Source organism: Phodopus roborovskii, unplaced genomic scaffold, assembly GCF_943737965.1.
Source record: "Phodopus roborovskii unplaced genomic scaffold, PHOROB, whole genome shotgun sequence".
In the NCBI taxonomy this organism is placed as follows: domain Eukaryota; kingdom Metazoa; phylum Chordata; class Mammalia; order Rodentia; family Cricetidae; genus Phodopus; species Phodopus roborovskii.
The window spans coordinates 21,197,366-21,223,433 of NW_026126434.1; the positions used below are offsets into that span (position 1 = coordinate 21,197,366).

Sequence of the window (26,068 nt, forward strand, 5' to 3'; positions counted from 1 at the left end):
TTCAGACTGACCTTTCTCCAACTCTTGTCTCATTCTCTGCTGACTCTGTCTGTCTCTCTCAATCTCTCTCTCTCTCTCTCTCTCTCACACACACACACACACACACACATACACACACACACACACATCTCCCTGGGATGCCACACAAATATCCCAATTTGACCACTACTTGCTGCCAGTCTGAATGCTTGCAGAGTTAAGATCTAGTGGGAACATTAGACTTTTGTATGTATGTACCCAATGTCTCCTCTTATTCTGTTCTCTTAGAGAAGGACAGATGATGAGAAAGCTCCATAGGAAAAGAATGAGAGGAAGGGAGGAAGGGAGATGTCCTGTGCAAGGAGGACCAGAAACTTTGCGTTAGCATTCCTTCAGGAGGTCCTGAGGATGGAGGAAAGTCCTCTGGGCTGGGAAAGGCCTTCTGAATGGGGATGGCAGGCCCTGTCTGGATGTGTCCTTATACTCTGCAATCAATTTGCTCTGTCAAGAGACAGAGCCTGCAAAGCCCAATAAAGAGCTTCTGAGTTTTAAAAGCAAATTTATTTATCTATAAAATGTTAAAACGCTACCATGCTGGCACATAAGCATAGTCCCAGCTACTGAAGCAAGAAGTGGGTCACTGAGTTAAGTATGGGCCCTCATCTCAAGATAAATGAACAGTTGAGTAAACAGAAAAAAAATTCAAGTATAGAGAGCATGGCTCAGTGGAAGAGTGGTTGCCTATAGCATGCACAAGGTCCCAGGTTCAAACTCCCAGCACCCCATCCACCCCAAACTCTATTTAAAATAGAGCTGAGTTGGAGTCTGAACCAGAGGGCTACCATACTGGCAGGTGATGTCACCCTCCTCCATCAGAGTACTCCTCCTTGTCCTATACATTAATGGTTATATGGGCCCTAACCAGCCACTGGAACTGAACGACCAAATCAACAAGGAAAAAAGAATTTGTCTTTTTTTCCCCTCCCCCTTCAAATGGCCAGGAAATAGGATTCCAGAGGCCAGAGTTCTCATTTTGCCCGGCCTGGCCCACTTATTGAATGACTCCATCAGATCATTACAGGCGGCAGCTAGTATTGATTGTGACCCTGTGAGGTCACTGCTTTTTTCTTTTTGTCTAGCATTGGGGATTGATCCAATGGGCTTCTCTTGCCAAATAAGATCTCTTAAGACCTCTTCCATTGAGCCACACCCCCCAGCAGGCTTTCTGACATTCATTTTAAAGGTAAGTCTACTGAAGAAAAGAACATTGTTCGCTACTGTGCTTCTGGGATGTCTGCCGCGATGGCCCCAAAGCCAGGTCACCAGCAAAACTGTTTCTTCTTCAGCAACTGTGTTGTTTACTGCCTGCTGGGCCAGAGAAGGGTGAGGGAGGCGGAGTAGAAGGGAAACAAGAGACGAAAGAGGCCTGCAGAGGGCAGCAGCGAGCTGCACAGCGTTCTCAGGAGCTGGGCTCCAAGGGCTCGCCAGCCTTGCCAAGTTCTAGGTGCAGAAAACAACTACAGATTAGGACGAAAGTGAGTGAGTTGAGGGAAAGACAATCACTGAGACCACACGGTCTAAGTCAGGGAGACCTTGCTAATCTAGCCACACCAAAACAACAACAACAACAAGGAAATAACAGCTTGTGGAGGCAGGTGCTCTGGTTTTATCTCAATTGTCAGGAAACTTAGGCACGGAGAGGAAAAAGTGGTCAGAACTCAGGTTGCTCTTCAGTTGTCAAATCTTGTTTTCTTTCACCTCAACCAGCAGGCTGGACTGGATTTCCTTTTATATAGAGGAGACTCCTTTCAGAGAGTGTCTTTGCTATGTGACTCAAGATTCCAAAGCTTCTCTGGGAACCATCAGAGGTTTCCTATCTTCCACTAAGCTCCAAGGTTTGTGGTCCCTTCAAAGAAAGAGACAGACAGCGAAAACACTACACTGGAGGTCAAAAGTCAGGACTCAGGGAGGAAGATGTGTTGCATGAGCTGAGGGAGAGACATTCCTATTTATCACTCAGTGTAAGGAGTCCCGTGACAACTGTGTGGCCATTGTTAAGCTTTACCACCCACCTCAGACCTCCAACACCAGAGGCTTGCTGGCTGGCCCACGGGCTGCTGCATGGGTGACCCAGCCTGGCCTTTGGCGGTCCTATCGGGTGACCTGCCCTGCTTGATTTCTCGGTAGTTTGGGTGTTTCCCTGGTGCGGTCACCACCGAGGTGTCCTGGCAGTACAGAAACCAGGAACCAGGTATTTCTGTTGGAGCTGTGAAGACTAGTCAGGGCCTCTACCGTGGAGGGAAAGCTGGGAATCACCCGATCTGGGGCGCCCCTGTGTCCAGAGTGGAACTGACCCGGTAGCCGCCGTCCTGGTCTGTTTCGAGGACCCAGCGTTCCTCCCATGGCGCGGCCCCTTTAAGAGGCGCGCCCGGCCCCCGTCAGCCGCTCCGCGGCCACCGCCCCCCGGTCCTCCCCTTCCTGCGGCGTTGAGTGCGGGCCCGGGCGCGAGTGCGGCGAGAGCTGGCTGGGCAGCTCGCGGCTCCTGCCAGGAAGGCTGCGGGGCAGCGGGGCTGCGCGGCGGCGCGGGAACCGGAGGCGAGGAGCACGCGGGCTGTTCTCGTGAGCCCGCGGCGGCACTGCTCTGCAGCAGGACGGCTCCCGTCGCTGCGCGCGCCGCGGAGCCCCGCACACAATAGCGGCGTGCGCAACCCCGCGCCCTTCCCCCGCCCGCCCGCGCGCGCCCCCCACCCCTCGCCGCCACCGCCGAGCCTCCGCCGAGCGGCCCGCCTCACCTGCGGCCCCCGGGGAGGAGGGGGCGGGCATTGTTCGCCACCACCGCCGCCGCCGCGGGGCCATGGGAGCCGCCGGGCGCCCCGGGCCGGGCCCGGTGAGAATGTCGCGCCGCCGCTGAGACCATCTCCAGCGTGCAGCTCCGCGGCGCAGGTGAGCCGGACGCGCCATGGTGGACTCCGTGGGCTTCGCCGAGGCGTGGAGGGCGCAGTTCCCGGACTCGGAGCCGCCGCGTATGGAGCTGCGCTCGGTGGGTGACATCGAGCAGGAGCTGGAGCGCTGCAAGGCCTCCATTAGGCGCTTGGAGCAGGAGGTGAACCAGGAGCGCTTCCGCATGATCTACCTGCAGACGCTGCTGGCCAAGGAGAAGAAGAGCTACGACCGGCAGCGCTGGGGCTTCCGCCGCGCAGCGCAGCCCCCAGACGGCGCCGCCGAGCCCCGAGCGCCCGCCCCGCGTCCGCCACCCGCTCCCGCCGATGGCGCTGACCCAGCGCCCGTCGAGGAGTCCGAGGCGCGGCCGGACGGAGAGGGGTCACCAGGGAAGGCACGACCGGCGTCCGCCCGCAGGCCAGCGGCTGCTGCGCCGGCGGAACGGGACGACCGAGGACCCCCCACCAGCGTGGCAGCACTGAGATCGAACTTCGAGAAGATCCGCAAGGGACCTGGACAGCCCGGCTCTGGCGACGCCGAGAAGCCCTTCTATGTGAACGTCGAGTTCCACCACGAGCGTGGCCTGGTGAAGGTCAACGACAAAGAGGTGTCCGACCGAATCAGTTCTCTAGGCAGCCAGGCCATGCAAATGGAGCGCAAGAAGTCCCAGCAAAGCGCCGCTCAGGGTCTAGGGGAAGCACCCAGACCCCACTACCGAGGACGCATCTCGGAGAGCAGCTGCGGCCTCGACGGTGACTACGAGGATGCGGAGTTGAATCCCCGCTTCCTGAAGGACAACCTCATCAATGCCAACGGCGGCAACAGGCCCCCTTGGCCGCCCCTGGAGTACCAACCCTACCAGAGCATCTACGTCGGAGGTATGATGGGGGAAGGGGAGGGCAAGGGCCCGCTCCTGCGAAGCCAGAGCACTTCAGAGCAGGAGAAGCGTCTCACTTGGCCCCGCAGGTCCTACTCTCCGCGGAGTTTTGAGGACAGCGGAGGTGGTTACACCCCGGACTGTAGCTCCAATGAGAACCTCACCTCCAGCGAGGAGGACTTTTCCTCTGGCCAGTCCAGCCGCGTGTCGCCTAGCCCCACCACCTACCGTATGTTCCGGGACAAGAGCCGCTCGCCTTCGCAGAATTCGCAGCAGTCCTTTGACAGCAGCAGCCCCCCAACGCCACAGTGCCAGAAGCGGCACCGGCAGTGCCAGGTTGTGGTGTCTGAGGCTACCATTGTAGGTGTCCGCAAGACCGGGCAGATCTGGCCCAGTGATGGGGACAGCACTTTCCAGGGGGATGCAGGTGAGTGCCTGTGTGGGCGAACTTTGAACCTGCTACCGGACTCTGGCTTGGAGTAGATTGGCTTGGGGGAAAATGGGTACTTTTTGGCGTGATTTTCAAGTGCTTTTGTGTTTCTTTGGCCTTGCACCTGAACTAGCTCCCCTCCCTTTCCTCCTGAAGGCAAATGGGCTATGGGGATGGGGGGGGGGGATGACTGGTGGCTGAGTCTCTTGGTTCTAGATCTAGAGCAGGTGGGATTTGGGGAAGGATTGGTAGAGAGATGTCCTGTGCCTTCTCCATGCTGGACAAAAATTCAGAGCCATCTCTGCCACCTAGATCAGCTCCTTTGAGTGGGGTGTCATCTGTGCTTGGATAGTCCCTGCCACCTGGTTGTTCTGGTCTTGGAGTGGTTACATGACACGTTAGGGAAACCCAAGATGTGCAAGCTGCCTCAAGGTCTTAGATGTGTCAGATTCACTTGTAGCAAGTGAGAGTAGATGAAGATAGGAATCAAAAGGAAGCAGGATGAGTTCTGACTCAGTGGGCCACTGAAAATCCATAGGTTGGAGATTTTATGTGGGGCTAACCTCACACCATCCTAATCTTCTTGGCTTTGGTATATCTCACCCACCATTACTCACCCATAGACTCCACCTCCTTCTTCTGCCATTGGATTTTGTCTGTCTTTCTCTTTTGTGGTGCTGGGACCCAAATCCAGTGCCTTAACATGTGAGGCATGCTATACCTCTAGGTCTACACCTACACCCTGAGGTCTGAGCTACATCTCCAGGCCCCATCTTCTTTTCCAGTCCTCCAGTGTGCCCTTGTCTCCTGGTTTTCCCAAAGATGAACACTCAACAGGTTTTAGGTTCCTACTCCATGGTCTGACCCTAGCACTAAGATGAAACAATAACTTCTTTGCCTCACTCAGGTGTCGTTGGCTATGTGGGGTAATGGGACTAGGTTTTGAGATCTAGGCAGACTCTTCAGTTGGAGTCAGGAGGGAGAGATGCTAGCACCCATGGGGCTTGGGAGTGTACAGCTATTAGGAATCTCTTGAGTCATTGCCTCTGTTGGACTGATCTGGTCTTTTGCTTCAGTGATTTTTTTTTTTTTTTTTCTTTCTGCTGATGGAGTTGCACGTGCTTCATTTGCCAGTATCCTCTTGAAAAAACAAGTGAGGCTATTTTTGGCTGTATTAAGCTGCCTTTTAAAGCTCAGCACTCTGTCCTGCTTAGGTACCTCCTCTAGTACATGCTCTTCCATGTGCATCTGGATTGATGCATCCGGACCTATATGCCAGTGCCCTGGTTCAGTGGCATTCCTTGTCTCTAGTGCAGGCATGAGAAGCTATGGGAGTCAGAAGTTTGCTTTGTAGGCATATCAGTCAGCTCCTTCCAGGTCTGGAGGCTTGCCCAGGGATGACTGGGCATCAGCCATGTCCAGCCAGCTGCTTTCGAGTTGAACTTGCTTGAGCTGGCCTCTGGTGCTTTGGTGACTTGGGGTTGTTATTAATTAAGAACATGAGAGGCTTTCATGGAGACTTGAGGTCTGGTACTCTCTTCTTGCTGGTAGTGAACTCTGAGTTTCCAGAAAGTTGAGCCTAGCCTTTTTTATACCTACCATAGAAATGGCCACGTTGCCCTCCACATAATCAGACCCTAGTGCAAGTCAGAGTAGGTAAGAGGAATGAGCGGAAAGTGGGACCCGAGGGACATACAGGATGGCTTTCTCAGGAGGTGGCTCAGAAGTTAGTTTCGTATTTCAGAACTTTCTGAATCTTTCTTTGACTGTCCTGAAACCCCACATTTGTTCTTATTTTTCCATAAAACATTATTTTGTGCCTTTTTAGAAAGGGTCTCCCTGTGAAGTCCTGTCTAGCTTAAACTTGCTGTGTAGGGTAATGCTGGCCTTCAGTGTGTGGTGAGCTACTGCCTCCCAAGTGCTGGGACACTGTACCTGTCTCCCTCAGACTTCCTTCTTTTCTTTTTCTTTTTTTCTCTTTTGAGCCAGGGTCTTACTATGTTGCCCTGGCTGCCCTGGAATTGCTTTGTAGACCATGGTAGCCTCTCAGTCGCAAGGATCGACCTGTTTCCTCCTCCAGAGTGCTGGGATTGAAAGTGTCTTCCAATGTGGATAGTATCCTCAGACATTTTTAACGATTAAGGTTGAACAGCATCATCTAAAAGGGTTGAGGTATGGCTTAGTAGTGGTTCAATCTCCAGTATCACAGTGAACAATCCCATAATAAACCGGAGTGCTCAAAAGCAAGATTTACATTTTTTTAAAGTTATCAGAGCACTTTGAGGTGTATAACGAAAATGAATGGGAAGTGTACACCCCATGCCTCCACCCTACATCCCTGTTAGTGACATCTGCCACTAAAGGGGTAAGTTTGTGACAGTTCATAAACCGACATAGACACATCATTATCACCTGCAGAACATAGTTTATGTTAGGGCTCTCTCTTAGTGTTGTGCACTGTGTGAGTTTAGTTCTTTTTGGCCTTAACATGCCCAGCTCTTGTAGCCCAGGGAAGGTTTAAACTGTGCTGAACACTCTCTGTCCTCTGTGGGAGGTGAAAAGGGCCCCTGTCTCTGCTTAGCCATCTGTCTCCATTGGGGCTACTAAGTAATAATCATTAGATGGCTGTGGGACCTACTGGAACAATAAGGAAAATTACAGTGTGTGTATGTATGGGGATGGGGGAGATCACCCTAATGTTCTGTTGGGGCAGGCTCATTGGCCCAGCTCTTGTAATTTCTGAGTCCCTTCAGATGAGTTGTGAGGGACATTATGGGATGGAGCTGAAACTATCACACAGTGCCCTGTGTTGGGTGCCCTGACTGGGTGCTTCATGCAGATCCCTAATGAGCTCTCCTGTCACCTGGTGGTGGGCTGTCCATCTACAGACAAGGATGCAACCAAGAAGTAGCAAGGATGAAGTCCTTAGGTGTGTGAATACAGAGCTCCAGGCCTTCTGGCTCATGGTACCCTGTTCTACTTCTTCCTGGTACCCAGTATATCTACCTGAAAGTCATCACTGGGTGTGTTTGGGGGTCCTTGTGCATCCATACCTGTGGAGGTGCAAACAGACAGCCATGGTCCCTTTTCTATGCATAGCCCTTCCCTTGGTCCTGCATAGGCCACAAAAGAGAAGACATGGCCATCTGGAAGCTTAGAAGTTAAGAGGGGATGCAGACATCCATGTTTAAATGGAAATGAGATCAGAGATGCTCACAGCTTTCTTAGTAGTGCAGTAGCCAAAGGTGTGGGACACTATCTGTTCAAGAGTGGCTGAAGATGGAGGTTTCTGTCCCATCAGGTCCCACAGCCGCTTTGGCCCCAAATAAGCACACAGAAGCTATATTAATTATTAAACTGTTGACTGGTATCTAGGGCTTCTTACTGGCTAGCTCTCTCTCAATTATTAACACATAACTACTAAACTATGTATTTCTACATGGCCTTATCTTACTAGAGAACACCTGGCACGTTCTGTCTTCCTGGTCTCTACATAGTGACTCTCTGCAACCTCTCTCTTCTCTCTCCCTAGAATTCTCCTCATCTCCTAGCCCCACCTGTCTTCCTGCCTCTACTGGCCAGTCAGTGTTTTATTCATCAACCAGAAAGAGAACCACGTATTTAGAAGGACATCCCCCATTAAGTGGCAATGAAAGATCAGAGTCCCAAGCCCACCTCCCGGTACTCTGGAGTTTGTGTGTTTGGGAGAGGACAGTTTTGAGACAGAGCCTCACTATATAGCTAGCCTAGGCTGGCTTTAAATTCCTGATCCTCCTCCCTCTACCTTTCACATGCTGGAATTATAGATTTGGTTTTACACTTAAAAATATTTATAAAATCTGCCGTTTCATTGAAGGAGGCTGAGGTATGTTTGTGAGTTTGAGGCCAACCTGAGTTACATAGAGAAAGCTTATCTCAAAAATTTAAAAAAAAATTTTTTTAAAGAAGTAGAAATAGAAAGTATTTACTAAAGGGAAAGCAACGCCAAGAATGGAAATGAGCTAGTGAGCCAAGGGAAAGGCATGTACTCAGCAGGAATCTTGTTAGTTTGAGAAAGGTCTCACTGTGAAGCCCTGGCTGGCTGGGTATAGGCAGTGAAGAGAAGATTGGCCTCAAACTCAGAGATCTGCTGCTTTTGCCTCCCAGCTGCACCAGAGATTGCCTAAAGCTAAGGAACACAAAATACTTTCTGACCTCCTGGGACCATTTTTAGGCATGCAGTTCTGTGACACCGAGTGCATTCATACTGCACACCTGTCACCATCACAGAGATCCGCTCCCAGTGTAGAACAACACCACTTTCCAGTGCTATGAAGTTGAAGGTTCTAGGGGGCTCACAGTGGTACAGTCGCACATGATTTGTGCTTTTTATGACTGGCTCATTTCTCTTCAGCGTAATGTCCTTGGTGTTTTCTTACCTTACAGCAGGGGCTCAGGTTGCTTTTGTTTGTTTTGTTTTCAATTTATGTATGTATTTATTTATTTGATTTAAGATCTGTCCACGTTTTCCAGTCCTGTTCTCTCAGCCTCCCAAGTAGCTGGTACTATTGATGTACCACACCATGCAAGGTCCTTCCCTCTTTTATATCTGGGAAATATGTGACTTAAACCTCTACCCTTGCTCCCCATAACCTGTTGTAGGTGTGCCCCTTTGCCCCCCCCCCCCCCCCGTCCCGCTCCTCTGGGGTTCAGGCCCAAGACTTTTCACTCAGAGTCCATCCTTCCCTGCCAAGCTGCTTCTAGCCTGAACCGAGGGTCTTGTGTTTCAACATGGTTCTCAGTGAGTTGTCATCTTTTTAGTTGAGCATCTTTGGATTTTTGGAGTTTTGTTTTGGTGCCAGGGTTCCCAGCCCCTGTGCTGTGTTTCTTTTGGGTGACTGACTGGAAGATAATTAACTGGTTTCAGTGGGTAACTGTGAACCATCCGCCTTCCCACCGACCTTTAGATGGCTCAGTCATGGCCTCTTTAGACCAGATCCCTGCTGCCTCTGACTTGAGTGCAGGCTTCCCCTGAACAGAGGTAGAGGTGAGTGATCCAACAGGTAAAGGTCTGTGTAACATTCTATAATCACTCTCTGGCTCTGGCAGGCTGAGGAGTTTAGGGAACAGAATGAAACATTCTCAGACTTTTCATTAAAAGAGCTGGAGAGGGTTGGTAAATTGAGTGGGACTGTGATTCTCTTTGGTTAATTTGTTGCTTTTGGCTTCAGGATGTGTCTCCTTATTGGTAGAGTCCTGTGGCTGAGTGGGGCCTCTCTCTCTCTCTCTCTCTCTCTCTTTCTCTCTCCCTCTCTCTCTCTCTCTCTCTCTCTCTCTCTGTGTGTGTGTGTGTGTCTGTGTGTCTGTGTGTGTCTGTGTATGTCTGTGCGTCTGTGTGTCTGTGTCTGCTACCTCCACCAGAGCAAATCCAGGTAGCCAATCTGTTGAACCTACCTGGGATCAAGCAGTGTTAGGCTGCCCAGGCTGTCACTTCCTCCTGTGGGTTGAGAAAGAGACTTGTATGGAGGGAATTAACAGGTATCTGGGAAGTGTTCTCTGGTCGTTAAGGACCAGGTCCAAGTTTTTGTATTAAGGCTTGGGGTGCTAATTTTAAACCCCTGGGAGTTCTTCATCCTGGCTAAAACACAATTGCTTGGCTTCAAGAAAGTTTGTTTTTCTTTGAAAGTAGTAATTTTCATTGAAACATGTTATTGTAATGTGTTTATTATTTTTAGTGTAAAACATACATAACAAAAAGTGTGATTTCAATCTTTTTATCAGAGGTCAGGCCCAAGGACATTGTGTGTGCTAGGTAAGAGCACTGACACCAAGCAGATCCCTGTTCTGTCCAATGACATCTTGTACAATCACCATTCAAGTCTACTATACTCTTTGGAGGTGGAAGTCTGGGACTGACCCAGGGCCCTGCTAAGCTCAGCCAGGCTCTACCCCTGAGTCATACCTCCAGTCCTATCTTGTCAGCTGTTTCATTTTCTAAACAGAAACTGTATCCATTTAAATAATTCTCTCTTCTCCTTACCTCCAGTTCCTGGCAGCCAGGAGTCTACCTTTTGTCTCTGGGGATTTGCTTATCTTAGAAATCTTATGTAAATGGAATCCTATACTATTTGTCCAGTGTCTAGTCTACTTAGCATAAGTATGGCTTTAAAATTCCCTAGGGCATCATTCTCATCGTTAACTCAAACACCTGTTAGTGATGGTGTCTTTCTGATTCCCTGGCTTTCACACCCACGGTCTCGAAGTGCCCCAGTGTATTAGTCAGCCAACACTATTACATAACAAATACCCCAGGCTGGGGTAGAAAAAAAAACAGCAAAAAATGTGTTTTCTCACACTGCTGGAGGCGGATCTGAATGAGGTGGTGAAAGAATTCCCTCTGAGGCCTATCTCCTTGGTGTGCAGTTGACACTTTTTAAATGCCTTATTGAATGGTATTTCCTTCCTGGCAGCTATGCATGTCCAAATTTCTCCTTCTTAGACATCAGTCAGCTGTGATTAAGACCACTGCAATGACCCCATAGTTACTTTTTTTTAAGTTGCTGAGATTATAATATTGTAACATAAATTCTAATTGGTTTTAATGGTAAAAACTCAAGCGTCAGCTAAGCTGAAGGATCAGAGAAGCAGAAGAGTCAACCACTAGAGAGTTCTTAACTTTACCAGTGGTCAGACAGAACCCCAGACGACTGCTGTCTCTACGAATCCTCAGACTGCTGCCTCAGACTGCTTTGAGCTCCTGTCTCCTCCCGCCTTATACTTCTATCACTCCTGCCTCCACCTCCCTAGTGCTGGGATTAAAGGTGTGCCTCTGCCTCCTCATCAAGGGGATTACAAGCATGTGCCACCACACTCACTCTTTGATGTGGATGCTCTGGAATGAACTGAGGTTCTCATACTTGCAAAGCAAGTACTTAATTGGCTGAGCCATCTCTGTAACACCTAAAATTACTATTAACACAGTCTTTCTCATACGTCTGTTTATCACGATTCATAATTTTTTCAAGGCAGCTGCTCTTCCCTATTCGATAACTTGAGGGTATTTCTTGAACATCAGGTACATACCTGCCATTGTCTTCTGAGAAATTCTCTTGTTTTTCTTCATGAATTTGGTGAAAAAACTTTTTACAGTCATGGGTTTATCCTTTTAAAGCCAACAAAAACAAACCCTTCATGACATCAAAGTGTTTTTTTCTCCATGTATCTTTCTTTAACTCTGGGTTAGCCCTTATTTCCTGTTAATCCTGAGTCTGACTGGCTTCCTTCTTCAGGGAGACAAAGGCAGAGTGTGTTCTTCTCTGTCCTATAGGATTTGCCACACCCTGGATCCCCAAGAAGAGTATGTCTAGGGGAGAAGTTTCAGAGCCTGGGTTGGTCTTCCTGTGTCTCAGGCACCATGAGCATTACAAAAGTGAACCGAGGCTCCATGTTTGTTTGTTTGTTTGTTTGTTTTTTAATTTAATTTTAAATGTAAGAGTGTTTTGCCTTTATGTATTTTTGCATACCACATATGGGCCTGATGCCTGCAGAGGCTAGAAAAAGGCAACCGATTCCCTGCAACTGGAGTTACAGATTATTGTGAGCTACTACATACATAATGGGAATTGAACCTGGATTCTCTGGACAAACACCAAGTGCCTTTAACCACCAAGCCATCTCTGCAGCCACGAGTTTCCATCTTTAGGTGTAAATTTCTGCAGACCCTGTGTTCTAGCCAAACCCACTTAATCCCATTTAATAAACAGCAGTGGCATTTCTGGGGCCCCATGATATAGGTTCCTTTAAGAATGAAACTGTTTAGCTTTGGAGACAATCTGGCCAGTTATGTTTCCTTTTTCCTAACTACTGAGCCTCTCCTGTTTCATGATAGAGACCGCTCTGAGTCCTGCAAATCCAGTGTCTTGGATTCTGACTCTTACTGCTGTGACCTGAGGGTTTATGGTGCCCAACAGAAGAGTAGCTAGCAAGTTCATAAAGGTACCTGCCTATGCTGGAGTTGGAAGCAGAGACACTGTTTGTGACTTCTTTGGAAGCCATTTTCATGGGCCCTTGGAAGATGTAAAGCAGCTGTAGCAAGATCATTATCATAATTACATGCTATCCCCTGGTTGGGTCTGAGGGCCAGTGAGACATACACAGATGCCTGGAGTATAACCTGAATAAGGTCAAGGCATTTGTGAAGGAGCTAAGTTGCACAGTCAGTCACATGACACAGGGTGACTCCTGACCAGAGATGGACCTTCCCTGCAACTCTTTTTAGTCTGGTAGGAAACAGTGGTTGGTGTAAACCTATTGCCACAATGGAAACATCTGGTCTCAGTCTTCATGAAAACTTGAAGGCATTAGCCACTTAAAGACATACATGTCCCTCTTCCCTTATTCTACAAAGTTCAGAGACAGAGATACCTTCCTTTCCTCCCTTCCCCTTCCTTCCTCCCTTTCTCTTCCTTCTCTTCCCCTTTTCCATCCCATCCTCTTTTCACTACAGGGCATCAAACTTAGGGCCCCAGTATACTAAGTAAGGGCTGTACCACTGAGGTACATCCGGGACTCTTTCTGATTCCCAGGTAATGAATGGCATTAGATGGTAAGGATGAACTCTTTGTGAATGATATTAACAAAAAGGTCCCCAGAGAACCCTCTTACCCCTTCTGTTATCTGAAGCTGTTATCTGAAGCAGGAAGTAGACTCTTAGTAGACATGGTCCCTAGTAGACTTCTGGGTATCCAACATGGTGAGAAATAGTTTTTTGTTGTCTACAAATAAGCCTTCTAGTGGATGATACTATTATGGAAACCTGACTAGACTACAACAGTCCAGTATGCTTTTCCTGCTTTGTAATTCCTAAATGAAAGCCAAATATATCAGTTGGGGTCAGGCCTCAGGCACACCAGACCAGAGGACTAGAGTCCTTTACCAACGTCAGCTGCACCCACACAGAATGAGAAACCTGGGATAGGTGGCTTCTGTCCTCTGAGACTCTTGGATGGGGCAGTCTTCTAGTGGTAAACCTGAAATATTTGGCCTGTTACTTTTGGGGAGGCTTGTAAGCTAGGGTTGATAAAAATCAAGGAACACCCTCCCCCGCATCTGCCAGTTTGTAGAGGGAATGCTTAGAGCCACTGTGAGATTTCATTCATTTATTCATATTTATGAGAGAGAGGGAGTATTAGAGGACAACTGCATAGTCATTCTCCCTGCCTTGTAGTATTAGAACCCAGGGAACAAACTCAGGTCAAGTGTCATAATTAGCTTCAACTGTCAGCTTGACACACACCTAGAGTCACCGGGGGATAAGAACCCCCTTAACTGAAGAATTGGCTCCACCAGATTGGCCGGTGATCACATCTGTGAGACATATTCTTCACTGCTATTGGACGTAAGAGGACCCAGCACATCCAGGTGGGTGAGCCTGAGTTATATAAGAACGCTAGCTGAACAAGCCGGTGAGCAACTTTCCTCTGTGGTTCTGCTTCAAGCCCCTGCCTTGATGATGGACTGTGAGCCATAAGATGAAGTCAACTTTGTTTGCTAAGTTGTTTTTGGTTGTGTTTATCACAGTAAGAAAAATCAAACCAGAACATCGGGTCTGCATGCAAGCACCTCTACAAAACTGTAACATTTTCCAGCCCAATTATGAGACTTTTAGAAAGGAAGCCAATACTATAATAGCTACAGACTAAACAACAAGTTTAGCAAACAACAAGGGGAGTGGGAGAAGTTAGGTTGCTAATGCTTTGGCATAGCCAGGTGTGATGTGTGTGGGGTAAACCATAGCTGATGTTCAGCTGTGAACTGTAGCTGATGGTTCTGTGATGTTCCTGTAGAGGCATGGGAACACCTGTACTGGCTGAGCCCTTGGGAGGACAATAGGGTCTTTGACTTCTAGTCCCACACAATTGTCACCATCCACTGTCCTCGAGCCCTGCCTGGCCTTCACTTCTTGGGAGACAGGGGTAGCTGAACCTTCAGCGGATCTGAGGCTTTGTTTATTTGTGGTTTTGTTGTTTGTTTGTTTTCCTCCCTTCTGTTTAAGAAGCCTTCTGCTTTGAAACCTAAAAAAAAAAAAAAAAAAAAACACCAAAACGATAGAACCGTCCTGTTTGGTGCTTGGAATGAGGATGGGCAACATATGGGTTTGACTTGTCTCCCAAGTCTTCAGTTCCCCTTGCCCTCTTGGCTGCTCTTGGCTGGGTGTGTCTTTGTTCTGTGTTTTTGTTTTGTTCCCCCCCCCCACTAGCAGCTTTATTGAGATGTAATTTACTCATTTAAAGGATGAAAGGGTGTAGTTCAGTTATTTGGAGAGGGGGTGATCACAGTTATGATCTAATTTGGGGACAACTTTGATTACCTCGGAAGGAAACTGTAAGTTATGAACCCAGTGTCTGGCAGCATCTCAGATTCCAGGATGTGTACCACCACACATGGCTCTGACCGTTCTGACCATGGAGACTGGCTTTTTGTGGACGAGTGTTGAGTAGGATCATAGCACATGTGGCCTTTTCTTTTGGACTCCTTTTATTTAGGCTATTGTTTTTGAGGTACAACATGTTCTGACATGATCAGAACTGCATTCTCCTGTGTGGTCCATTAAGATTCTAGAGACTAGCCAGGTGTTGGTGGTACACGCTTTTAATCCCAGCACTTGGCAGGCAGAGGCAGGTGTGAGTTCAAGGCCAGCCTGGTCTACAGAGCTATTTCCAGGACAGGCTCCAAAACAATACAGAGAAACCCTGTCTCGAAAAACCAAAAAAAAGAAAGATTCCAGAGACTATTTTTGTGACCAGGTAGTCAGGCCCTCCCTGGTTCCCAGCTGTGCCGGAGAGCCTTTGAGGTGTTTACTTTGGTTCTCAGGGAGACCTAGTCAGTTAGGTTTGGGGTTTTTGTGTTCCAAGAGAGCAAAGAGTGGAAGTTATGGTTCCACAGTCTACTTCAAAGACATTTCCTAGATGACCTAAGAATTTCTAACCCTACCCACCTTTCAAAGGTCTCAGCACTTCTGAATACTGCCACTCTAGAACCTTTAAATATAGTGTGTTAACTATATTTAGAGCATAGTGGGGCTTCAACTATGCTCCCCAGCTCATGTGGACTGGAGTGCTCCCTAGGACTTCAGTGATTCCCAGGACTGAGTACTCCCCAGGGGTTTGCAGAGGGTTAGCCCGTGGTGCCCATGTCCACCTTCCTGTTTGCTCTGACCCTCTCACTGGTCAACACGATCAAAGCACTGTTCATTTTTGCCCAAATATTAAACCTCAGAGTGGAAAACAGCTCATCTTTGTACTTTCTCCTTAAGGAACATGAACAAAAGGTGTCTTCTCTTGGGTTTGGAGTCCTGGATGTATTACCAGAAACTAAGTTCACAGATGCTTTAGTATCTAGAGTAATCAAACCACCACAGAAGAGGAAAGCCCATGTCAAGAGCCCACCCACTTCTCTAGCTATACCCCTCGGTCAACACAAACCCCTTTCTTTTCCATTGTATTAAAATACACATAACATAGAATTTACTGTCTCAACCCTTTTCAGCATACAGTTCATCAATGCAAGTCTTAGGTGTTTGTTTATTTTAAAATGCAGCTGTTGCTTAGGGACCTTGTCCCCAGCAGGCCCTCAGCAGGTCAGAGGAACTGGAGAGATGTGGATAGGCAAACCATTGAAACAGACTCACAGACACATGGGAACTTTATCTGAGGGCCAAAGCTTAGTTCTTTATTTTGTTTTTCTCTCTGTTGGTCATTCTTCCTACTCTGTTCTTTCTCTGTTCTCTTCTTTTACTCTGTAGACATTGTTGTCTCCTCCTTCTTCTTCCCAGTTGTTTCCTTCCTATCTCTTTTCTGCTCTCTTTCTACCTACCTCTTTCCTTCCATACACTTTATTTTTCTCTTACAGCTTATATACCCCAGAAAAATCTTTCCAGCAATGTGTAAGTAACAACGTGCCTACATTCTATTTTTCAAGTGACTGATTACCATGAATACGAGTAAAAAACAAAATAAAACAAAAAAACCAGTCTGTTCCTCATTTCCCTTTCATGATTAAACATTCTATGCATTACAGGTGAAAAATAAATTATTCCCAAGGACCCACATGCATTCATGTCTAAGCAACTTGTTCTGATATGGCCACCAGCATGCAGCATTAGTGGGAAAACCCTGATCTGGTCCCCAGGAAAGCTTTGCTCTCTCCTCATGTTCTGGGATGTAGGAAGATGGTTTGGAGTCAGTCCTTAGCTTGCAGGCCGGGTGGAAGCAGAAACACACAAGTTCCTAAAAAGGCTTTTATGTGGGATAGATTGAGGCTCTGGGGAGACATCCATGGTTTGTAACGGAGAAAGGGTGTGGAAAGGAAAATGTTCCAGGCAGAAAGTTTCATGTGGCAACCCTTCAGAGTAGTGGCCAGCAGTTAAATACTATGGCTTTTCAGGGCTTGAATCCACAGGGCTGGTGTACCTGTGGTCAATTACAGGGCATTAACAAGGCCAAAGAATGGGCCCAGGTGTGTGAGGGTTGAGATTAGGAGAGAAGGAAGAGGGTGGCAGAGAGATCAGAGAGGTTCCAGGAGGATAGGGCCCCAGCAAAGTCTGTCATGTGCTGTCATAGTGGCAGGCCACTATAGACAACAGGGTCGAAGGGTGGCTCTGGTAGTGGGTCCCTGTAGCTGGTGACCGAGGGTAGGAGTGTAATGCAGTGAGCTAGGTTGAATACCTGGTGGTGAGTCTGTCCTTAGTGTGGTCAGTGTTGGTATCTGGGACCCTGGACTGCTAGCTGTCAGATGGGCCATCTGATGGACCATCCGGTCCCCAGAACAGCTGTGAGATGCTGTTAGATTTTTAGCCTAAGTAAATACAGGTTATGGATGTCAGAACATGCCTGGTTTTCTCTCCTGTGGCATTTATTCTGTGACCAGATGGTGTGGGTCACTGTAGCATAGCCTTTGTGGAAAAGTGAGGCCTGGAAGGGTGTAGGAGAGCATCCGAAAAGGAGGTTCTGGTGGGTGAGGCTCAAGAAAGACGTCTCAGGAAGCACAGGAGACTGGGTCTGGACATTGTGTCCTGCTTTTGCCGGCTCTTGGCCCCGTGGTTTATTTATCCTGCTGATCGTGTCCTCAGGTTCCAGGAACTCTGTCAGGGAAGTGTGGGGTAGTTAATGGGCTGACACCTGGTCAGCAACTGTCTGGAGGGACACCTGGCCCTGAGCCCTCGGGTCGTGAGGGGGGGTGGTTTTTTTGTAGATACATTTGCTACTATTTGGGCTGGGTGGCTAGGTCTGCAGAACATTGGCAAGGGTCCAGTTCCTGGTTCTATGGGTAGAAACCATTTGAGGTGGCTGTTGGCATACAGACAACATTTAGAAGATGGACACCACAACCAAGGTGCTGCCTACTTCCCCCACCCCACCCCCATCACCCCCTACTTCAGGGGACAGACCTGAGGTGAGAGAGGTGGTCTATTTCCTCCTTTTCTCTTTGCCCACAGCACCCTGAACTCTTTCAAAGTCATCCCTAGCAGAGGCAGACCTTTTGTGCTTACTGAGCTTTTTAAAGCCTGACTAGACAGGGTAGGACAGAACTTCCTGGTGGGACATCTCCATTCCTAACCCAGCACCAGGTAGCTAGCCTCTCTGCTAATCATACTGGACCCATGCTCCTGCTTCAAGAGCCCAGGCTGGGTCATGTGACTTTTAGCTGGGCCTCCCTCCATTCCCAGACCATTTTCTTAGAAGCTCGGGGTGGGGGTAGGGTGGGAGGCTTCTTGAAAGCTGTGGTTCATTTGGAAAAGGACTAGGGATGGGAGAGTGTTCATTTGATCAGATCCTCCTACAGATCACCATGGTAACACATGATATTTTGGAGCTTCATTCTTACCTGCTGTTCATGGAAGTATCTAGGCCCTAGGGGGGGGGGGGGCACAATCTCCTAGTGGCTTGATGCTGATTAGCTCAAAGAAGAGAGTGCCTACAGGATGTGGAAATTCAGCCTGACAGACCTAGGGCATTAGATCCCTATGCTGTATGTCCCTGTCAGGGAAAATGTCTCAGTCTCTTTGGTCTCTGTCTCACTTCCCCTGCCCCCTCCTCACATCCATACACAGAGTGTGGTTACCCCAAAAGTGACTGACTAGTGGTTTTTGTTGTTGTTACTGCATGTCTTAATGCCATCATTTCTAGGAATAGTATAGCTGTGTTCACTGCCCGGTGTCTGCCTAAGCTGAAGGCAGAGTGCAGGCTAACATATCAAGTTGTTGCTAGAATTTAATTCCTGGTAGTTATAGAACTACTTGAGGCCTTCATTTTCTTGCTGCCTGCATGTTATTCTGGAAGGATTCTCTTCTTTGAGAGCAGTTTCACACTGGACTGTTTGCTTTCCTTTCCCCTGCGAGACTGGGTGTCTTGAAAAGTTCTTTTGATTGACTTTACTTCATAGCCAACGTTTCAGACTCTTCTACCTCTGAGAATACATAGATACTACATATGTCTTTAAAAGGTGGGTGTGTATTTATTTTGGTCTGATATGATGACACATGTTAGTAGTCCCAGCACCTTGAAGGCAGATATAAGAAACTCAGTAGTTCCAGGCCAGTCTGGGCTACATGAAACTGTCTCAGAAAAGGGGGTGGGGGTTGGGAGAACATTATTTCTGAGACAATATTAGCAGAAGGTATTAGCAAGAAGCAGCTTCTGTGATGAGGGTTAAATGATGGTCTGCTCTATGCATATAGCAATAATTATTATTATCTTTTCACCATGTTCCTTTAGTAGAATAATAGCAGATAGCAGTGGGTTTTCCTACCACTAGGCCCATGAGCGACCATTGCATCATCTTTCAGGAAGAGGCCTGGTAGCTATGTCACAGGATTTGTAGCTGGGTGACACTGATGGTTACTTTTCTCCTCCCTGTAGCAGGCAGAGCACCACGGGGTGGGGGTGGGGGGACTCAGTAGGGGGTGAAGGTTCTAGTTGGACACCAGTTAGATTTTTCCATGTCTGATGACTTAAGTGAGTGGTGTCTTCAGCAATAGGACCTTACAAACAGGTTATGGAGAGTAATCTTGGCAATGGCCTGTGATTTCTGGGGGATAGGGACTCTATGAGACTATTTCTGCCAGTGATTCAACAAGATACAACCCATTTCTGCCACTGGAGGTTTTACTTGGTGGTGAAAGATGCTTAGTTGGGACATTGACTTCCCCCTTCCCCCTTCATACCATGACACCATTTGAATTCCTTTCATATATGTATGTATTTTAGGAAGCTTTTATAGTAGTAGGTTTCCATATGGCCTTTTTTTGTTTGCTTTTTCTAGACAGGGTCTCATTATATAGCTCTGACTGTCCTGGAATTCACTGTGTAGTCCAGGCTGTCCTCAAACTCACAGCAATCTGCCTGCCTCTGTCTCCTGAGTGCTGGGATTAAAGGCGTGGGTCCCTATGACCTTGTTCTATAAGGCTTTTCAAAAACCCTCTACTGTTAATTGTCCCTCTTCATATGTCCTGCTTTATCCTACTCCCATTTAATCCTCCTATTCTGGTTTCCCCTTTGTCTTTTTATAATACTGTATTCTATTTCCCCTTCCTTGGAAGATCCTTTCCTCTCCCCTGATCCCTCACCAGCTACCTAACCTTCGTGGTCATTCATAGCGAAACACACATATCTAAACATTAAACTCTAGCACCTATATATAAGAGAAAACATGCAGTATTTGTCTTTTGGGGTCGGAGTTACCTCACTGGACGATTGTTTCAAGCTCAACCCACTAGCCTCCAAAATTCAGAATGTTTCCTAGCAGCTAAATAATATCCCACTGTGTAAATGTACCACATTTTCATTAGTTGATAGACAGCTGGGTTGTTTCCAGTTTCAGGCTCTTATGAATAGAGCAGCAGTGAGCATGGATGAGCAAGTGTCTCTGTAGTAAGATGCCAACTCCAAATGGATCAAGGCCTTCAATAGAAGACCAGATACACTGAATCAGACAGAAGATAAGATAGGGAATAACTTTGAAATCACTGTCACTGGAAAGGAATTTTTAAACAGGATACTACTAGCACAGGCACTAAGACCAACAATTAATAAATGGGACCTCATGAAACTGAAAAGCTTCTGTACAGGAAAGGACACAATTATTTGGGCAAAGCAGCAGTCAGCAGAGAGAAAAGTCTTACTAATTACACATATGATAGAGGGTTAGTATCTAGAATATACAAAGAACTTTAAAAAAAAAAAACCTGAACATTAAGAAAACAAACAACCCAATTTTTTAAAAAATGGGGTATAGAATTAAACAGAGAATTCTAAAAAAATGAAACACAAATGGCTGAGAAACAAAGAAATGTTCAACATCCTTAGCCATCAGGGAAATAACAAATCAGAACTACTTTGAGAGTTCATCTTACCCCTTCCAGAATGGCCAAGATCAATAAAACAAATGACAGCTCATGCTGGCAAGGATGTGGGGGGAGGGGAACACTTACTCATTGCTGGTGGGAGTTTAGACTTGTGCAGCCACTGAAGGGAATCCATTTCCTTAAAAAGCAGAAAAGCAAGCTACCACAGGGTCCATCGGTACTGCTCTTGTTCATATACCAGAAGGATTCTTTTTGTAAGACTCCCCTGAAGCAATTCTATCAGGTCTTGAGAGAGCCCAGCTGGATAAGGCTTGGATCTCTGAAAGTTCAGTGTTGTGGTATGGGATTTTTGGTGCAATAAGGAGGTTAAGGGTAGTTGTCCTAGGCTGGGGCCTAACTGTGGATTCTTTGATGACTATTAGATATACCAAAAACAAACAAAAAAACAAAATAACAAAAAACAAAACAAAGATATAGCCACACCTCAGGGTTCCTGAGTTAGGCTAGGTCTATGGGATCTGTTTCTTTGGAATGCTCCCTGAAGCCGTGTATAATTCATTGTCAAAGGCATAGTCTTTGGTAAGGAGAGAGTTCAGTGCCCCCTTGACATTTGTGGATGATGCTGGGCTGGTTGTAACTGCCTTTGAAGAGCAGTTGTAACTCCTCTTGGTGCATCTGACAGTGAAACCTTCCCGAGGGTTAATATCCTGGTTAATCATGGCTCACAGAGAGCTCCTGCTTGGCTCTAATTGTAGCTCTGGGGGAGTAGAATGTCACTGGAGAAAAGCAATTATACAAAGGAAGAGAAACTTGTATGACAGTGTAGGGCTGCAGTCAGCTAGCAAAAGGATGAAGGTGCTGTTGAGTTTGTCAGGGAGACCCCTCCCCCCACCCTTTGCAGGAGGACTTGGATCTACTTAGCAGACTGTCCTGTGTTGAGTTAGCCTAGGACCAGGCATATATAGATGGCAAGGCCATGTTTGGAAGGAGCACTACCTGGGTCAGTGACTTGGGAAGGGCATTAAAGAGGGACACATTTACTACACTGACCAGTTGGCCCTCTGAGGGTAGGAGTTCCACCTGACTGTTGCAGTCATCACTGTGCTAAGAACCAGCAGTTGAGAAGTCTTGCTGTTAAGAGTTTATGGCTTGTCCAAGCTGAGACTCGCCTTAGTGGTGCCTTAGCTGTTGACCTGACATTGATCAGTTGTTTACATGCCATGGGTCTCTGAATTCTCGTCTGTGAATGAAGAAGCTAGGCAGTAGCATATTCAAGATTCAGTTAGTTTTGTGATGACAGATCAAATTATGTTTCTCTGAGTTCCTAGCAAACGATGGAGAATTCCCAGTCTTTCTGCAAGCCTCCCATTTGTGTCTAGGTTGGTGTTGTGGCTTAGGTCAGGGGCCCATGACAGGTGACTGGGAATGTAGGTCTAATGGGAAGTATTTTTTTTTCTCTGCTGGCTGATTGCCTTCCCTCCCTGCCCACAGGCCATGCAGATATTACCTGGAACAGTGTGCCAAAGAGTAGAGCCTAGCTGGAGGCCAAGCTACCAATGTGGGAGTGGGGAGAAAACATCATGGGGTTGTCTGCCTGGGTGGTAGCTAATAGAGTCTGGTCAGGTGTTTGGCAGCAGAGTGACATCTGGTGCTTGGTCAACCATTGCAGTGACTGGCACGTGCTTGTACTAATGCCAACACAGAGATAGCTAGCTGCACCTGTGTGCCTGGCCAGTCTGTCTGTGCATAATAGGTACTTTGAGCCTATTTACCTTTGTCACCAATGACTTGGTGCCCTGAAATCTATTCACCTAGTACAGGTACCACCTGGGGTTGAAACCCAAGTGTGCTTCCTATAATGGAGGTTCCCTGTCTGCTTCCTGATACATCCTGTTACACTTTCATTCTTTGGCAGCTGCAGGAAGAATGTCTTATGCTTGAACTGGCTGTGCCAGGAGATAGGCTGGGTGGTCTGGAGGTCAAGAGGATAGGGAAGAGGCAGAGCTTAGTATTCCTATTTGGTATGATTCTCTCAGGGAAGCCCACATTTTCCTTTAGAACATTTCCATTTGATGGGCGATGGGCTTGGTTGGCTATCTTATAGAATCCCCCTGCCCTTTACTAGAACTTTATGCTTGGGTTTGGCTTCATGCCTTTAAGGATCTAAACTGGCTGTGTTCCTGTAGGGAGATAGGGTCTAGTTGCCACACTGGTCCAAAGACAGTCAGAGCACAGCTAGCACAAGAAGCTACCATAGAGTATGGACTTGAACTGGAGTCTTATTTCGATCGCTACTCTTTGCAGTATTGGGACTTGCTGAACTTTACTTAAAGAACCAGGAAACTAATTTAGTTCTTGTCTGAGAGAGATGCTTTAGACCACTAAGTAGGTACTTGTAAAACCACTTGACATGTAGTGATTTCAGAATATGAACATTCTTAGGTTGGGCAGCCCACAGGCAGGCACAGTAGTTGGTTTGGCCTGTGGGTTAGAGCTTCCAACCCCATTGTTTTGTAGCTTCCTAATTGTTGGTGATTATGAAATAGGTGACAAAATGGTGTGTAGGTGTCCCCATCTGTTCAAGAGCATGCATGCGTTTCCCTTGTGGGACATGAGAGGCAGATAGGGTTGATTTCCTGTCCTACGGGACCTCTTCCCACGAGGAAGTGGCTAGGCGTGATAAAGCAGGGAGAGATGGTTATGTGGTTCCAGCTCCTTTTCTTCCTTGTCTTGCTGCTTCTCAGTGCCAATATTCATTGCCTGAAACAAGTCTGGTCATGAGTCACTGAAGCTGAATAACAAGGCACATGGGCATTGCTGATAAATGTGCTACATACGTCGTGTTATTACTAGTTTGCAACCCTTCTTAAGTTTAGAAAATGGTCTTTATTGATCAAAGATGTGAAAAACCCTCCACATTGAAAACACGAGTTTTGAAAAAGTAGTAACTATGCTTGAGCCAACTTGCATCCATCCAAAAAGCCATTCATCCATTCTTTACCTATCATCATAGCTTAGCCTAGCCTACCTTAAACATGCTTAGGATACTACATATATTTGAGAAAAACCAGCTGATATAGTGAAGTGCTGAGAATCTCAGGTCATTTTGTTGAATACTTTATGAAGTGAAACCAGAATGGCTCTTTAAGCAATAAAAATGGGGGTCTCTCTTACTTTCCTATGACAGAACGCCCCATGAGCAAGGCTCATAAAAGAAAGCATTATATGTAGAGCTTGTGGTTCCAAAGGGTATAGAGTCCTTGACCATCATGGAGCATGGCTACAGACAGACAGACATGGCACTGGAGCTGTCCCTGAGAGCGAGCTTACATGTTGAGAAAATAATCACAAAGCAGAAGAGGAACACTAACTGGGAATGGCACAGGCTTTTGAAATCTCATAACCTACCCCAAGTAACACACCTCCTCCAACAAGGCCACACCTCCTAATCCTTCCCAAATAGTTCCACCACCTATGGGACACACATTCAAATATATGAACCTATGGGGGTCATTTCCATCCAAACCAACACAGAGTCAGAGCCTTGTATGTTGGGGACAATGTATACATCTGTCATCTCTTTTTTACCTTGCAAACTAGAATGCTAGGTCAGGCCAGCTTATTTCACTTACCACACTGTTCTCAGAGTTCATCCATGTTATAGTGTGTGTCAGGAATGACTGCCTTTTGAAGACTGAAGAACCCATCCCATGTGTGCAGTGCACACTGCACATTTGTTCATCCCTCTGCTGATGGACAGTTGGGTTGCCTCCACCTTTAACTACTGGGGAATCCACAATGTAAAGTTTTTTTTTTTACTGTGTGCTAAGAGTTGAACCCAGGGCCTCATGCATACTAAGCAATATGTTCTACCACTGAGCTACACTCCAAGCTGTAAGGAAGTTGGTGTTGAGATTTTAAAAAAATATATTATTAATGTAATAAAGTGCCATTTGGGTTTTGGTTTTTGTTTTTGTTTTTTATATCACAGTTGAGGAGTATTAACACATGCCTCTAATTCTAGCCCTCTGAAGATGGGGGCAGGAAGATCATCATTGCCAATCAGGGCTATATGAAACCCTGAACAAAAAAAGTCACTAAAATCTTGAACTATAATTTGCTGTGCTTTGGAGTTGTGTGAACCTCTGTAATTTATAATGAATAAGTCACTTTACTCTTCTGTGAAACATCACAGATTTATATAGCCACTACCACTAAAATCAAGATGCATAACTGGCCTGTCATTCCTGAAGCTTCTATTATCCATGTTCCTGTAGGCATCACTCCACCTACAGTCCCTGGCTTGCTTTTTCTCTGTGTTTTCCCAAGGTCATATAAATGGAGTCCTGGAGTGTGTAGCTTGTTGGTTCTGACTTCCTTCACTTGATAGTCATCTATGACAACTTGATAGCTTGTTCCCTTTTATTACTAAGGACCAAGCCATTCTGTGGATGAGTTACTGTTGTTTTGTTCCTTTCTGTTCTAGCAGTGGTTTTCTTGAGATACATCTTGCATATACAGCACAGAGTTTGCCCGTGCAAAGTACCAGTGGGTGGTTTTCAGTATAATTATACAATCACGCTGTCTGATTCTAGAACATTCTGTCATCCTTAAGAGAAATGCTTTACCTTTGTCTTCCTTAAAAAAATTTTTAAAGCTGTATCTACTTTATGTGCATTAATGTTTTGCTTACATGTTTCTCTGTGTACCACTTACGTGCCTGTAGAAGTCAAAAGAAGGTGTCTTATCCTTTGGAATTGGAGTTGTGAGCAGTCACGTAGATGCTGGGAACTGAACCCAGGTCCTCTGCAAGAGTAGTAAGTGATGTAACCGCTGAGTCATCTTTTTAGCCCCTCCCAGTTGGCTTTGTGTCTCTATAGGTCTGACTTTTCTACACTGGTCAGGTAAATGGGCCTGGGTGACTTTGGGTGGCTGAGCTTTTTGTGGGGTCTCTTGAGGAAGTCCTGTTTTTCAGACCACACCTTATCACTAGGTAGAAGGTAGGGAACACTCCTTTTGCTCAGTTTGTAAGTCTTCCTTAAGCCTGAGTTCTTCCTTAAGGCTCAGGTCTGCTTCCCTCAGGATACCAGGGGACAAAACCTGTCTGCTGTCTGCCATCTAAATCCTGTCAAGTTGATAGTGGAGCCCAACTATCACTGTGCTTTGGTTTGTTTCATCACTAAAGAAGAAAGTGAAGTACCTGTTCTCTAGCCAAGTGTCATGGCAGCTGCAAGCTGCTTGTACTGTTCTGGATAGTACCTGGACCAAAGTGTGAGACATTTGATCAAAATCAGTTGCTTGACTATAGACGGCTTGGGGATGTGAAGGTGATAGCTGGCTTTGTCTGCTAGGTAGATAGCAGCCTCTAGAGCAGGGGTTCTCAAACACCCCCCCCAACCCTTAGAGGGTCACCCTAAGACCATCAGAAAACACAGATATTTACACTATAATTAATAACAGTAGCAGACTTACAGTTGTGAAGTAGCACTGAAAATAATTT

General features: G+C 46.8%; 1 protein-coding gene across 2 annotated transcripts in view; it reads left to right on the forward strand.

Moving 5' to 3' along the window:
* The first annotated feature begins 2,599 nt into the window (after window positions 1-2,599).
* Window positions 2,600-26,068, forward strand: part of Bcr (BCR activator of RhoGEF and GTPase) — a 114,369-nt gene continuing 90,900 nt past the window's right edge. The window contains exon 1 of one of the 2 annotated variants that reach the window (XM_051186895.1): window positions 2,600-4,223. In XM_051186895.1, coding sequence (XP_051042852.1) covers window positions 2,939-4,223 — 1,285 coding nt within the window. In that variant the 5' untranslated portion in view covers window positions 2,600-2,938. The remainder of the gene's footprint in view (window positions 4,224-26,068) is intronic. The other variant, XM_051186894.1, reaches the window with a different exon arrangement.